Raw genomic sequence first — 13,553 nt, forward strand, 5'->3', positions numbered from 1 at the left:
CTGTGCTCCCGGATTCTCTCTGGATTCTCTCTGCACTGCCCAGAACTGGCGCCAAAAAAAAAACAAACAAAAAAACCACACAAAACAAAATGCTCCGACTCTTCAGAATAGACAGAATGCTGCCCCGTAGCATATGCTGCCCCAGGCACGTGCTTGCTCCACTGGTACCCAGAGCCGGCCCTGTATGTGAGTAATTGTTGGCGCCCGCCACACTCTTCTGAAAACATGAATGTGCTACTGGCCACAAAAAGGTTGGTGACCACTGCTATAGAGGTCCTTAGTATGCTTGAACCTACCTTGAAGCTCCTTCTTAGGCATGAATCTATTCACCGGGTTGTTCCTGACACTAATGAAATATTAGCCCACCAGCTTTTAACCATTGCACAGGAGAGCCTTGTTTTTGCTAGGTGGTATATAGAGGAATATAACGAACTAGTATATACTCGATCATAAGCCGGTTTGTTTAGAAGCCGACCCCTCCAAGATGGATAAGTAAAAATGGAAAAATTTTATGACCTGTTCATAAGCCAACCCTATAATTCAGGGGTCAGAAAACTGGCTCCCAAGCCATCAGGATAAGCTGCTGGCAGACTGAGATGGTTTGTTTACCTTGAGTGTCGACAGGCATAGAGGTAAACCTAAGTAAACATAGTGTCCCAGCGCGCCAGCTGCTTACCCTGACGGGCTGGGACAGCAACTGGTGGGGAAATTTTTGGTGGGGGAGAAGCTGGAGGGGTCAGGGGAGTAACCCCTGTGACCACTCCCCACATGACCCCTCCCATAGCCTGGGACCCCCACACTCTCCCCGTTCCATCCCTTCCCACCTTATCTGGGGAGGGCCAGGGGAGGATGTCTCTGGCCTGGCTGGAGCTGCTCCGGCGGGCCAGACCGGGCAGCACAGTCGCAGCATGTTCTAGTGGGCTGGGCCAGGCGGCGCGGCCACAGCCTGCTCTGGAGGGTGGGGCCGAGCGGCACGGCTGCAGCCTGCCAGCCCCAGAGCTACGGCTGCTTCAGAGGCTGGGGGGAGAGCAGCGTGGCCAGAAGCGGAGAGACTTTGGCCCCGCCTCTTCCCTTCTGTCTCTGCTGGCTGTGCTGCCTCTCCTTGCTCCCTCTGTTGTGGGGAGGGACTGTGTCCCACCTCTCCCTCTCTATACCCTTTCATAAGCTGATCCCCTTCTCTGGTGCTTCCCTTTTTTACTAAAAAAATTCAGCTTATGAACGAGTATATACGACAATTTTAAACCACAGAGAAAATACGGTTTAATTTCTGAACATCACTGAACAATGATAACATTGGAGCTCTTTCTTTGCAGAATTTGGAACAACTCATTGTATTAATTTACGCTCAATTCATCTTTGGAAGGTTATCATAGCAACCATACAAGCTAGGAATCTGATTCATTTTTAAAGAAAAGCTTAAATTCTGCAGAAGTTGATGCTATTTAACTTGTGAAATATTCTTATTCACTGTGGGCAAGTAGATTTTTCAAACTCTGCAGATGAAGACAGAAGTAGCCAAGGAATTACCACTGAGAACCAGAACCATGGATCTGCTTTTTTGACATGAACTTTGTTTGTCCCATAAAGTTATTGCTTCTTTGAACCTCATATCAGAACACATAGGATTTACCTATAACAGCCTTTTTTCCCCTCAAATTTCCCACCATTGCTATTGTGAGGACAACAGTTGTACCTGGGGGCTGTAACAGATGACTCACATGATCTGTGGACTGGGCACAGATGGGGATGCATAGCACACACTGACTAATGGGTTATGTTACCACTGATTCAGCTCTTCTAATAGTAGCAATACAGGAAGTGTTGGTGCAGAAAGAGTGTCAGAGGCCACTAATGTTTTTCCATCATGTCATCTAGGTATGTTCTGAAGAGGGTTAGACAATACAATGGTTAAAAACAACAGTAGGTACCAGAACCCTGTCTACACGAGCATTCTGACTGTTGATAAACCTCCAGTGGAGCTGAATCAACTCTTACCCAGTATATCTGGAATGCCAAAATACAGAGGACTAATTAGCATGTCCCTATAAAGAGGCGCATCTGACTAAGCCCTTGTAAATAGGAACATAAAAGATACTGGTTGACTCAAAGGCCCTTTACCACCACCTTGTTGTCCACTGGATTTTTAGCTTCTTGCCATGGTTTTGCACAGAAAGAGGAAAGGAACCCAAGGCTGGAGATGTGATCAAAAGCCATGGTTGATGAGGCAAGGTTCAAGTTGCTTGGTGGTAGTAATATAGACCTTGGAGGAACCACTGCACTGTCCAGGTCCCACATTAGGTTTAGAGAGAGTAGAAATATGCTGGCAACGGTAAACAAAAGTGCAGATGACATACAACGTCAATGTTTTTGGGGGAAATGCACCAAAGAGAAAATGGGACCAAAATGCTACGAATTTCTTAAAGGGACATCAACTTGAAATCTAATCAGCTTTTTGTTTAGTTGGGTTTTTTTGTTGCTGTCGTTGTTTTAAAAGTTAAAAGCTGTATCAGATGCTATACCAACCCCCAAGTGTATCTGCCAAATTCTATAGCTTTGCAATCATATTTTCCTATTTTAAAAAAGTTTCTTTCTCCTCTACATCTGTGTGAAATATCCACACAAATAGGAAATTCACTAACTATAGAAAGGAAAAGGTGCAATGGACTATATAGAATAATGTAAACTGGAAAACAAATGTGACTTAAGTTAACCATGTTTGTTAATAATAATTGAGACTAAGTACCTCATGATTGATGACAGTCCAGCCACCAGATGAATCACTGTCACTGGAATTTTCAGACATTTTCAAAGTAGCTGCAAGTGAAAGTAAATCACGTTAGCATGCAACATACATTGTTATTGTAATTTTTTTCTAAAAATAACAATTAAAAATGTTATCCAGGTTAGAAAAGCACAGATCACAATTATAATACTTCTACAATACTTTACAATTTACAGAATTGGAATAAACTGGAATAAAAAGAGCAGGTCTGTTTTGAAGAAAAAAAGTATACTTTTGTATTTCAATATTTAAAACTATATTCTTGTAAAGGTAAGTAAATATTGAGTATATGTACTTTCTATATCAAGACCATGGGCAGTGTTTTCGGCCCTCTTGGCTACACACCCCTTTTATCCATCCAAAATGCTCTAAATGTGATGAAAAAACAAAGTACAATTACATAATATATCCCAAGAATATTTGCTAAAAATAGACAAACAATTAAAGATTAAAGGTAATGCTAAGTCCTTAAGACACCAAGCAACTATAATGAAATCTAATTAAAACCATTACTTGTCATAGCAATTATGGTTCTCTGAGATGACTGCTTATATGAATCCCCAGTGTTTGAAGTCCAGCATGCTCCAAGGAAACAAACTTGGAATCTTTTAGAACAGTGGTTCTCAAATTAGAGCTGCCGCTTGTTCAGGGAAAGCTCCTGGCAGGCCGGGCCGGTTTGTTTACCTGCTGCGTCTGCAGGTTTGGCCGATCGCAGCTCCCAGTGGCCACGGTTCGCCGCTCCAGGCCAATGGGGGCTGCGGGAAGTGGTGGCCAGTATGTCCCTCGGCCCACACCGCTTCCTGCAGCTCCCATTGGCCTGGAGTGGCGACCCGCAGCCACGGCAGGTAAACAAACCGTCCCAGCCCACCAGGGGTTTTCCCTGAACAAGCGGCAGCCCTAGTTTGAGAACCACTGTTTTAGAAAGTAAGGTCTATTGGAGTTACTTCCACCTCAACCCTCAAAAACAGGATAAAATCATTCTTCAATTCCTTCCAAAGAAGTGGGGAATGTGATGTGGGATAGGAAGTAGATTGATGAGAACAAAACAATTTAAAGGTGGAATTTAGTTACAATAAACTGTGAATTTATAATTGCTGCTATAAGAGAGGGGTTAAGGAATGATTTTCAGAAAAGTAGATGTATGGTTGCAATTGATGTTTGTTTATTCCCATTTACCAATAAGATCCTGTTTTCTTTGTTGTTAAAATACAATCTAAGTTTCTAAGCACCCAAAGACTAAAATGAAAACTGTTACAAGTTCTTCATTTTTAGAAAGATCTAATCTACTTAAAAAGACAAAGTGCATCAAACTTTATAAACAGTGTATATACATTTATCACTTCTTAAAAAAAATTCCAAGTAATCGGAAAACTATTGAATCATGCTGCATTAGCCATCCAACAGAATGGAAGAGTCAGTTTATGGATACCAAGGTTGAATAAAACTTCTACAGAGTGATGATTAAATTAATAACACAAGAAAAGAGAGTTATAACACTTCAGTTCATAAATATGCACTGTTTATCAGAAATTTTGCCAGTTCAAAATATTCCTGATGAGAGTACAGAAGTAGTATCTCGTTTAAACACATTTACTTCACTTATTACTGACCCTGCTGCCTTTATCCCTTTCTATATATTTAACCATATTTAGAAGATATGAACTAAACATGAAACAGAACTCTTTTCAAAGATAAATGTCAACGTTACTCCATATGCATAGCTGTAGCTAGGAATTTACAGGGAGGAAAATTACGTAATCTAGCTCCCTATTGGGTTTTTTAAGAGTTACATTTGTTCAATCCCTGCAGTCACTGCCAAATTTATTAACAATTATTTTATAACATTCCATTTTCTTATTAAATTATGCTAAAATATTTAGGGTTTCTACAGAGATATGGTAAAACTCAGAACTGATCAGTGCTAATAGATTAAGAATTCTTAATTAAAAATTCAGATATCAATTTAGAATACTGAAAAACCAAAATAATTAAATTTTGGTCCATTTTAAAGAAAGGAAATTTACCTAACGCAAAATACATTCATGCTTTCCATATAGATCCAGAAAAATACTAGCCAGTCATTGGCTAACATATTTGGATTACCTAGAGGCCTTATTTAAAAAATCCACTAAAATCAATAGAAAGAGTCTCATTAAAATGAATGCGCTTTGGGGTCAGGTACAAGAAGGCTACCAGATCGGATCTAAGTGGATTACTGGTGACTGGATGACTGGATTACTAGTCACTACTCTGGTTTGAAAAAACCTAAGAACACATAAACCCCATTCATTACAGTGAACTAACTCCGCATTTATTGCGAGATCTAGAATCCTCTCTCAAAGTGAAGTAAATTTGCTCCAAATTGAGTTAGTTCGGTTTATTGTTCATGTGCATATAATGCTGCTGTGCATTACTTTGTCAAGCCTCTAATGGCTCTCTCACTGTTTTGCGGGTAACCATCACTGACCTGTTTGTTTAACTCTGTGCCCTTCCTTGGTGTGAAAGTGACTGGATGTCACCACCCCTGTTTAAAATCTGGCAGGGGGCCAGATTTTGGCCATTGGATTTGAGTTGGTGCACTATTATTCAAGAAGCCCTACAACCAGTGATGAGCTGCCAAAATCTTAGGAACCGGTTCCCTACTGGGTCTTAGGCGGCACGGCTCCGGCGGCTGAAGGACCCACCACCAAAGACCCGGTAGGGAACCACCCAGTGAATACACCCCCCACCCACGTCCTGCCCCCCCTCAGAAACCACAACCCATAACCCCCCCTGCCCTGCTCCTGGTCCCCTGACCACTCCTTCCCAAGACCCCCAACCCTAACTCCCCCCCAGGACCCCACCCCCTGCCAAACTTGCCCCGCTCCCTGTCCCCTGACTGCCCCGACTCCATCCACCACCATCCCAACAGACCCCAGGAACTCCCACGGGGCGCCTACCCAACCCCCCCTTCCCCATCCCGTCTGCCCCCCCAGAACCTCTGCCCGATCCAACCCCTCCTCCCCCACCCCAGTCCCGGCCCTGGCCTCTTACCCCTGCCGGAGTCGGGGCCAGGGTCGGAGCCGCGCCGTGCGGCCGGAGTTGGGGCCGGGCAGTGGCTGGACCGGGGCCTCATCGCGCCCCACCCTGCCCCAGCTCACCTGCAGGAACCGCGCCGCCCAGACCCGGCCGGGACCCGGGCGCCCAGGAACCGCGCCGCCCAGACCAGGCCCGGGCGGCCAGGAACCCCGCCGCCCCGGCCCGGCCGGGACCCGGGCGGCCAGGAACCGTGCCGCCCGGCCGGGACCCGGGCGACCAAGAACCGCGCCGCCCGGCCGGACCTGGCCAGGAACCGGGCGGCCAGGACCCGGGCCGACCGGCCCAGACACGGGGAGGAGCCGTGCTGCCCGGCCGAGGTCGCAGCTGGACCCTGGGGGCAGGAGCCCAGCCGCCGGACCCCAGAGTCTCGCTACGACCTCCGGAGCGGCGCGCCACCTGGAGCCCTCCTCCCGCTGGCACCCCCGCCCCCAGGCCCCAGCTCACCTGGTGGAAGCGCTGCTTCTTCTCAGCCCTCCCAGGCTTCCCGCGCGAACAGCTGATTCGCGGGAAGCTGGGGAGGGGGAGGAGACGCCAGAGGAGCTTCAGTAGAGGAGGCGGAGTGAGGTGAGTTGGGGCTGGGGGAAGGGTACACAGCTGCTAGAGCTTTAGTTAAATTTAAAAGCCCTTTTGGAACTAGTTGTCCCTCCAGGAACAACCGGTTCTAAAGGGGGCTTCTAAATTTAACAACCGGTTCGCGCGATCCGGTGCGAACCGGCTGCAGCTCACCACTGCCTACAACCAGGGCCAGCTCCAGGCACCAGCGCAGCAAGCTGGTGCCTGGGGCGGCCCATGCAAGGGAGCAGCACGTCCGGGTCTTCGGTGGCGGGTCCCTCAGTCCCTCTCGGAGGGAAGGACCAGCCACCGACTTGCCGCCGAAGAATGAAGCAGCACGGTAGAGCAGCCGCTGAAGTGCCACCGATTGCGGCTTTTCTTTTTTTTTTTGCCGCTTGGGGTGGCAAAAAAGCTGGAGCCAGCCCTGCCTACAACATGATTTGTGCAGCTGCTTGGAGCCATGCTGAGACCCTGGAACTCATCACCATCTAGGGAGACAGGAAGTTCTTGTGGTCAGCCACCGGAATAAAGATCTTTTTGTGGACATAACTAAGCAGATGACTGTGAAGGACCACAACCAGAATGCTGAACAAAACAAGAAAAAGAACGAACAGTTTTACAATCTCTGAGAGGAATTTCCCCAAGACTGTGAAGAATCTCAGGGAAGGAAAGTCAGAAATGCATATGAAAAAAATGCTATCATAATCTCTCTGGAATATGAACAATAACCCACTGTGGGTTTGTCCTACTCTCACAACCACAGGCCCTGCAGTGGCTAGATCTCAAGGACAGAGCCTTTATCAACATCTCAGTGGCTGGCTAACCTGAATGGGAGAAAATGGAAAACTCAGGATGAAATGTTTGCAGACCACACTGCACAACCCCAAAGAAAAACAAAAACAATGAAGAGGTGGAGGCGGTATTTGAGGACAGAGAGGGAAAATGATAGGGTGCTCTCCAGAGAGATTATGGGAGTGGCCAGAGACAGCATGGTAATTGCCAGGGACAGTGTTGCCACGTCAAAAGACAAGATTGAAAAGGATAGGGAGATGCAGAGGCAACAAAAAGCCAGAATGCCCTGGTGCAGCGCATGTTGCTGTTAGGGCAGCAGGCAATGCAAAATGCAAAGCAGGACCCAGCCATGTTATGCAACTCCAGGACAACACAGGCTACTGGGAACAACACTAACTCCTCCTTGCTGTATCCCTGCAGCAATTGCTCCCAGAGACCATTCCCTTCACAAACTCCAAACTCAGGGCAGTGAAAACAGTTGCATCTGAGAGTCCATCTCTTGTGAGCCTTCTAACGCCTCTGGTAACTTCAAGCCTCACCACTCGACTCCAGAAATACAGGAAGTACTACTTCACACCATGCACAGTCAGCTCGTGGAACTCATTACTAGGGGATGTTGTACCCTAAGCTTCTAACTGCCAGAAGCTGGGAATGAACGACAGGGAATGAATCACTCAATAATTGCCCTGTTCTGTTCATTTCCTTTGAAGCATCTAGCATTGGTTACTGTCTGAACAGGATACTGGGCTGGATGGACCATTGGTTTGACCCAGTATGGCCATTCTTATGTTTAGAAGGTCCATGAAAAAGAAGTAACAGAGGATAGGCATATACTTGCCTGCGACTTTAAACCACTCCCTGCTTTGTGTTCTGCCCTGCATTGCACTGTTGTACTTCAATCTTTTTGTTTCACTATTGTTTTAAAGAATTCTTTGTAGTTGTTAGATAATAGATTGCTGTTTAATGTATTGTTTAAAAAGAAGAACCCACTGTTGCAGTTAAAGGTTTATTTTTGTTCCATACTGATTATTAAATAACAAAAGCCTTTAAAAATTCATTCATAAGGAGTCACCAATATGTTTTGCACAGAAAATCCTTAAGTTTGAAATAATTCATAGGGTTTTACAAAAGTAGCTAGGCAAAGACAAGGTAAAATAAGGACTGTCCACAATGCCACACTTTCACTGCCCATAAAAAACACTAAACCACTCACAATCCATCACACCCTTCTTCACATGTTAACAGCTGGAGGTACAGCTGCCAATTTTCAGGTCACAGAATAAAATAAAATAAAATAAAAACAATAGGCTACTCTGACAATATTGCCTTGGGTGTTTCCATTTTCTACTAAATATCTTGTTGACTGCTTAAACTGCTGAGCAAGTCTCTGCACTTTAGCCTCCCACCCGCTGGTAAGGCTTTTTCCATTACTCTCACAAATAGTGTACAACATGCAGTTATAATCTTAGGCCATTTTTTTTCCTGCAACTCCCAACCTATTCCACAAACAGAACCATCTTCCTTTCAAATGGCCAAATGCATGCTTGACTGTCATTCTGCAATTACTGAGGTGGTAAACAGTTCCTTCTTTCTGTCCAAACAGCCTATGGATGGCTTCTTTAACCAGAGAAGCAGAGGATAAGCCGGATCTCCTAGGATCTCCACACTGTTAATGTCCATAATCAATCCTCAAGCAAGACGACTGTATCACATACCCACTGCCTGTGTGTTGGTCTGTAACTAGGAACTTCCAGATTTCACTATCCTGTTCCTATTGCCACTCGCCACTGGACTTTTGACTTATGCAAATGTTATTTTCCCAAAAACTGGAAGATACCTGTGAGGGACTTCTTTTAAAGTGTGGAGACTGGTGCACAACAGTCACCACACTATCCTTAACAGATAGAGGACTTGAAACCAATGGCATGGACACCATGATGATTGGAGATCCTTTATCTGCTGCAGCCTTCATCCACCTTCACAGCCGTTGTAATATTACACAACAGTTTCACCTCCATTGTGCAGTTATTCTCCGTCTGCGCTGCCATTAGGGACTTCTTGGATCACACTTTGTCTGGAACCTTGCCCTTGACCATTCTGCCATGGATAGCCCTAAGGGAGTACATAACTCCAGGCAGCATCGCTCTCAGGGTCATTGAGACACGTAAGCCTCTCCACCACTACAAGGTGGTGATCCATGGAGAGGATCGGGTTGAGCATCTCGGCAGCTGCACCCAAGACTGAGCAGTCCTTTTTAGGATCCACTCTGCTCACCCCATATGGGGAGGGGGTTAGAAAAGGTACCCTAAAAATAGTCTTGCCTCTGTTTTTCCTGGCTGGATAGCCGCATCCAACAGGATCACCACCTCAGCGGTTGAAAATGTAAGAAACTTTTCAAATTTGGAACGTATGTACCCTGATGGACAACTCAAACAGCAACCGACCAGAGCAACGTACAGCCATTACTGCTCGTGAACTGAGTCAGTTTAACATCGATATTGCTGCTTAGTCTGAAACTAGAAGAGCTGATGAAGGACAACTGAGGGAGGAGAAAGAAGGATACACCTACTTCTGGAAGGGAAAATCTATAGATGAACCCTGATTACCTGAAGTGGGCTTTGCTATAAAGAACAAGCTCGTAAGGTATCTCTCTGAGGTACCAGCTGGCATCCATGAGCATTTTATGACACTCCAATTGAGGCTCACCAAAAATCAACAGGCAACTATTGTGAGAGCCTATACACCAACACTGGATGCCAATGAGAATGTAAAGGATGATTTTTATTCTCAGTTGGAAACCATTTTATCGGAGACCCCTACAGAAGACAAGATCATCCTTCTGGGGGATTTCAATGCACGTGTTGGACGAGACTCAGACCTGTGGAAAGGAACAATTGGGAAAGAAGGAATTGGCAAAAGCAATTCAAATGAAATTCTGCTCCTGACCAAGTATGCTGAACATGAACTTACTATTACAAACAGTCTTTTCTGACAAAAGGAAAAGTTCAAAACATCTTGGAGACACCCATAGTCAAAGCACTCGACTATGTCATAGTTTTTCTCGACTATGTCAAATCTTCTCGACTATGTCATAGTTCGTGCCCGAAATCATAGTGACGTACTTCTCACAAGAGCAATGACAAGTGCTGATGACTGTTGAACTGATCATCGCCTTATTCAATCCACAATGAAAATTAAGATCGCTCCCAAATGGAGGCTGCAAAAGAAGGTCAGGCGCAAGTTGAAGGTTCAAGATTTGAAGGACCCTATTAAGCGTGATCACTTCCAAGCAGTATTAGAAGAAAAGTTCCCATCAGAGTTTCTGGAATAAATTGAGGAACACTGGAGCCAGTTGAAAGCAGTAATCATCAATTCCTGTGAGGAAACCATAGCCTACCACACCAGAAAACATCAGGACTGATTTGACGAGAATGATGCAGAAATTGAGCAACTCATCAATGAGAAGAGAATGGTATTTCGTGTTTGGCAGAACGACATAAATTGTAATATAAAGAGAGAAGCCCATGCCAAGGCGAGAGCGGAAGTCCAACATAAAGCTAGAGAACTCAAGAACAAATGGTGGACTGGGAAAGCGCAAGAACTCCAACATCTTGCGGATATCCATAGTACATGTGGTTTCTTTAGTGCCATCAAGGCTATTTATGGGCCAATTTGCCATGGTCTGAATCCTCTTCGCTTTAAGGATGGAACCACACTTCTGAAGGACAACAAAGCCATCAATTCTTGCTGGAAAGAACATTTTGAAAATCTCCTTAACTGTAATTCTACGGTTGCAGATGAAATCTTTGAGCAAATCCCTCAATGACCATTTAGGGATGAGCTCAGAGACCCTCCCAATTTGTATGAGGTACACAATGTCACCAAGCAGAACAACAAGGCAGCAGGTCTAGATGGGATCCCCACTGAAATCTTTAAAGATGGTGGACCAGAGCTAATTTGGCAGCTTTACCTGCTTATCCTTAAAATCTGGAAAAAGGAGGAGATACCCAGTGAAATGGGGGATGCCCTGACTGTCACCGTCTACAAGAAAGGGGATAAAGTAGACTGTGGAAATTATCATGGTATCTCCCTCCTAGCCATTGCAGGCAAAGTTCTGGCGCGGATCCTTGCAACCCGCCTTCTGCCCCTGTCAGAAGACATTTTACCAAAGTCACAAAGTGGTTTCCGACCACGTTGTGGAACTGTGGATATGATCGTCACAGCACAGTAGCTGCAAGAAAAGTGTCAAGGGCAAAACCAACCACTGTACATGGCTTTTATTGACCTAACTAAAGCCTATGATTCAGTGAATCGCTGTGCCCTCTGGATTGTACTTTCTAAGACTGATGTATTTATCAGGACATCCAATGTCCTAAAATTGCTTCATGACAACATGAAAGTGACTGTTCTGAGCAGCAGTGGCTCCCAAAGTGAACCTTTCAAAGTACGAACAAGAGTCAAACAGAGCTGTATCATCGCTCCAACCATGTTTGAGGTTTTTATTGATGTCATTCTTTACCTAACTGCTGGGAAGTTTACAGATGGCATTGAAATAATTTACAGAATGGACGGAAAGCTGTTCAGGCTTAGCAGATGGAAAGTCAAGAGTAAGATCTTCACAACATCTATTGTGGAACTTCGGTATGCTGTTGACAATGCAATCTTTGCTCACTCTGAGAAAGATCTTCAAAGTATCTTGAATATGTTTGTCAACGCTTACGCATGTCTGGTTTCACTTTTAATATCAAGAAGACTGAAGTGCTCTATCAGCCCTTTCCAAATGAGGTATTACATGCCCCATCTATCAAAATCAATGGAGGGGCACTGGAGAATGGTGATCATTTCCTCTATCTTGGAAGTAATCTTTCATCCAAGGCAGATATTGATGCAGAAATTCAACACTGCCTGAGCTGTGCCAGTGTAGCTTTTTCTCATTTATGGAACAGGGTTTTTGAAGATCACAACATTTGAACAGACACCAAGCTTCTTGTTTATCAAGTCGTTATTCTCCCAACACTATAGTATGGGTCTGAAATTTGGACAACATCTAGACACCACTTGAAAGTCCTTGAGTGGCACCATCAATGCTGCCTTCATAAGATTCTGAAGATCAAATGGAAAGACAGGCGCACGAACATTAGTGTTCTGGAAGAGGCAAAGACCACCAGTATCGAGGCAATGATCATCTGTCAGCAATTCCGCTGGACTGGTCACATTGTCCGGATGCCAGACCATCGCCTCCCAAAACAGGTCCTGTTCTCTCAGCTGAAAGAAGGGCACCATAACGGGAGTGGACAACGGAAGCATTATAAGGACTTGCTGAAGGACAGCCTAAAAAAGTGTAATATTGACACTGACACTTGGGCGATACTTGCCCAGGATCGCTTAAAATGGAGTGAAGTACTACGTGATGGTCCCCTGCATTCTGAACTTGCTCGCCAACAAGCTGAAGAGGACAAGAGGCTCAGGAGGAAGGAGAGACTGGCTTCCAGTCATGGTCAACAGCCTCCCGCTGAGCCTGAAAACATCTGCCCTCATTGTAATAGAACCTGTGGTTCAAGGATTGGCCTTATTAGCCACCTGAGGATCCATAACTCCCATGGAAGATTAATTGGTTGGCTATGGAGTGGTAACATTCAGGTGTGGTCAGCTTCCAGATGGCACTGGCAACCCACTTCTCCACAGGTATGGATCACTAGCTGCGTACTCCTCAGTTAGTTCAGCCCATAAAAAAGGTTGCCTTCCCCACCCTGTAATCTCTCACCACAGTTGGTCATCCAAGATCCGCAGAATGTTGTTTTTTCCCCACTAATCTATGCTGGTTTCCCAAACCTCAAAATAGCACTGCAGTGTGAAGCTGCTCCAAGATCCACTCTTCTACTATCAATTGTTCCTCTTTTTTCCCTTGTCCTCATCCCACTTCCTCCCACACTGAAACTGCTGGTGGAGGAGCTGCTGCCATCACCACATCATCTGTTTGACAGTGCAGTGGACGGAATCAAAGCCAAATTTATCTGCTTTGAGGAGGTGAAATACAGCCCAAGCAGCCTCTACATATTTGCAGTTGCTAGAGTAGCAACATGGAGCACTGTCGGATCCATGCTGGCACTAGTCAAAAATGGCACTAGTCTACCCAGACAGGAAAAATGGAGCAAAGGCAATGAAAATATCGGATTTTAAAAAATTTGAACCCACCTGGCTTCTGCTATATATCCCGGGATACACACTATTCAGCAGAAAAGCAACATATTCCAGGATGTCCAACCAAGAATATCATGTGTTTAGTACACAGCCAGCTGCTGCCATGCATACACACAATAAGAACTGAAAGACAGCAGATGACCTGTAT

At 45.2% G+C, this 13,553-nt stretch overlaps 1 protein-coding gene across 11 annotated transcripts in view; it reads right to left on the reverse strand.

The window, feature by feature from the left end:
* CCPG1 (cell cycle progression 1) overlaps positions 1-13,553 on the reverse strand; it is a 68,347-nt gene that overhangs the window by 28,912 nt on the left and 25,882 nt on the right. For 7 of the 11 annotated variants that reach the window (XM_039491269.1, XM_039491268.1, XM_039491267.1 and 4 more), the window contains one exon: positions 2,744-2,814. In XM_039491269.1, the coding sequence (XP_039347203.1) occupies positions 2,744-2,814 (71 nt within the window). The other 4 variants (XM_039491272.1, XM_039491270.1, XM_039491276.1 and 1 more) reach the window with 4 other exon arrangements.

The sequence above is a fragment of the Mauremys reevesii genome, linkage group 10 (assembly GCF_016161935.1).
Source record: "Mauremys reevesii isolate NIE-2019 linkage group 10, ASM1616193v1, whole genome shotgun sequence".
NCBI classification, from domain to species: domain Eukaryota; kingdom Metazoa; phylum Chordata; order Testudines; family Geoemydidae; genus Mauremys; species Mauremys reevesii.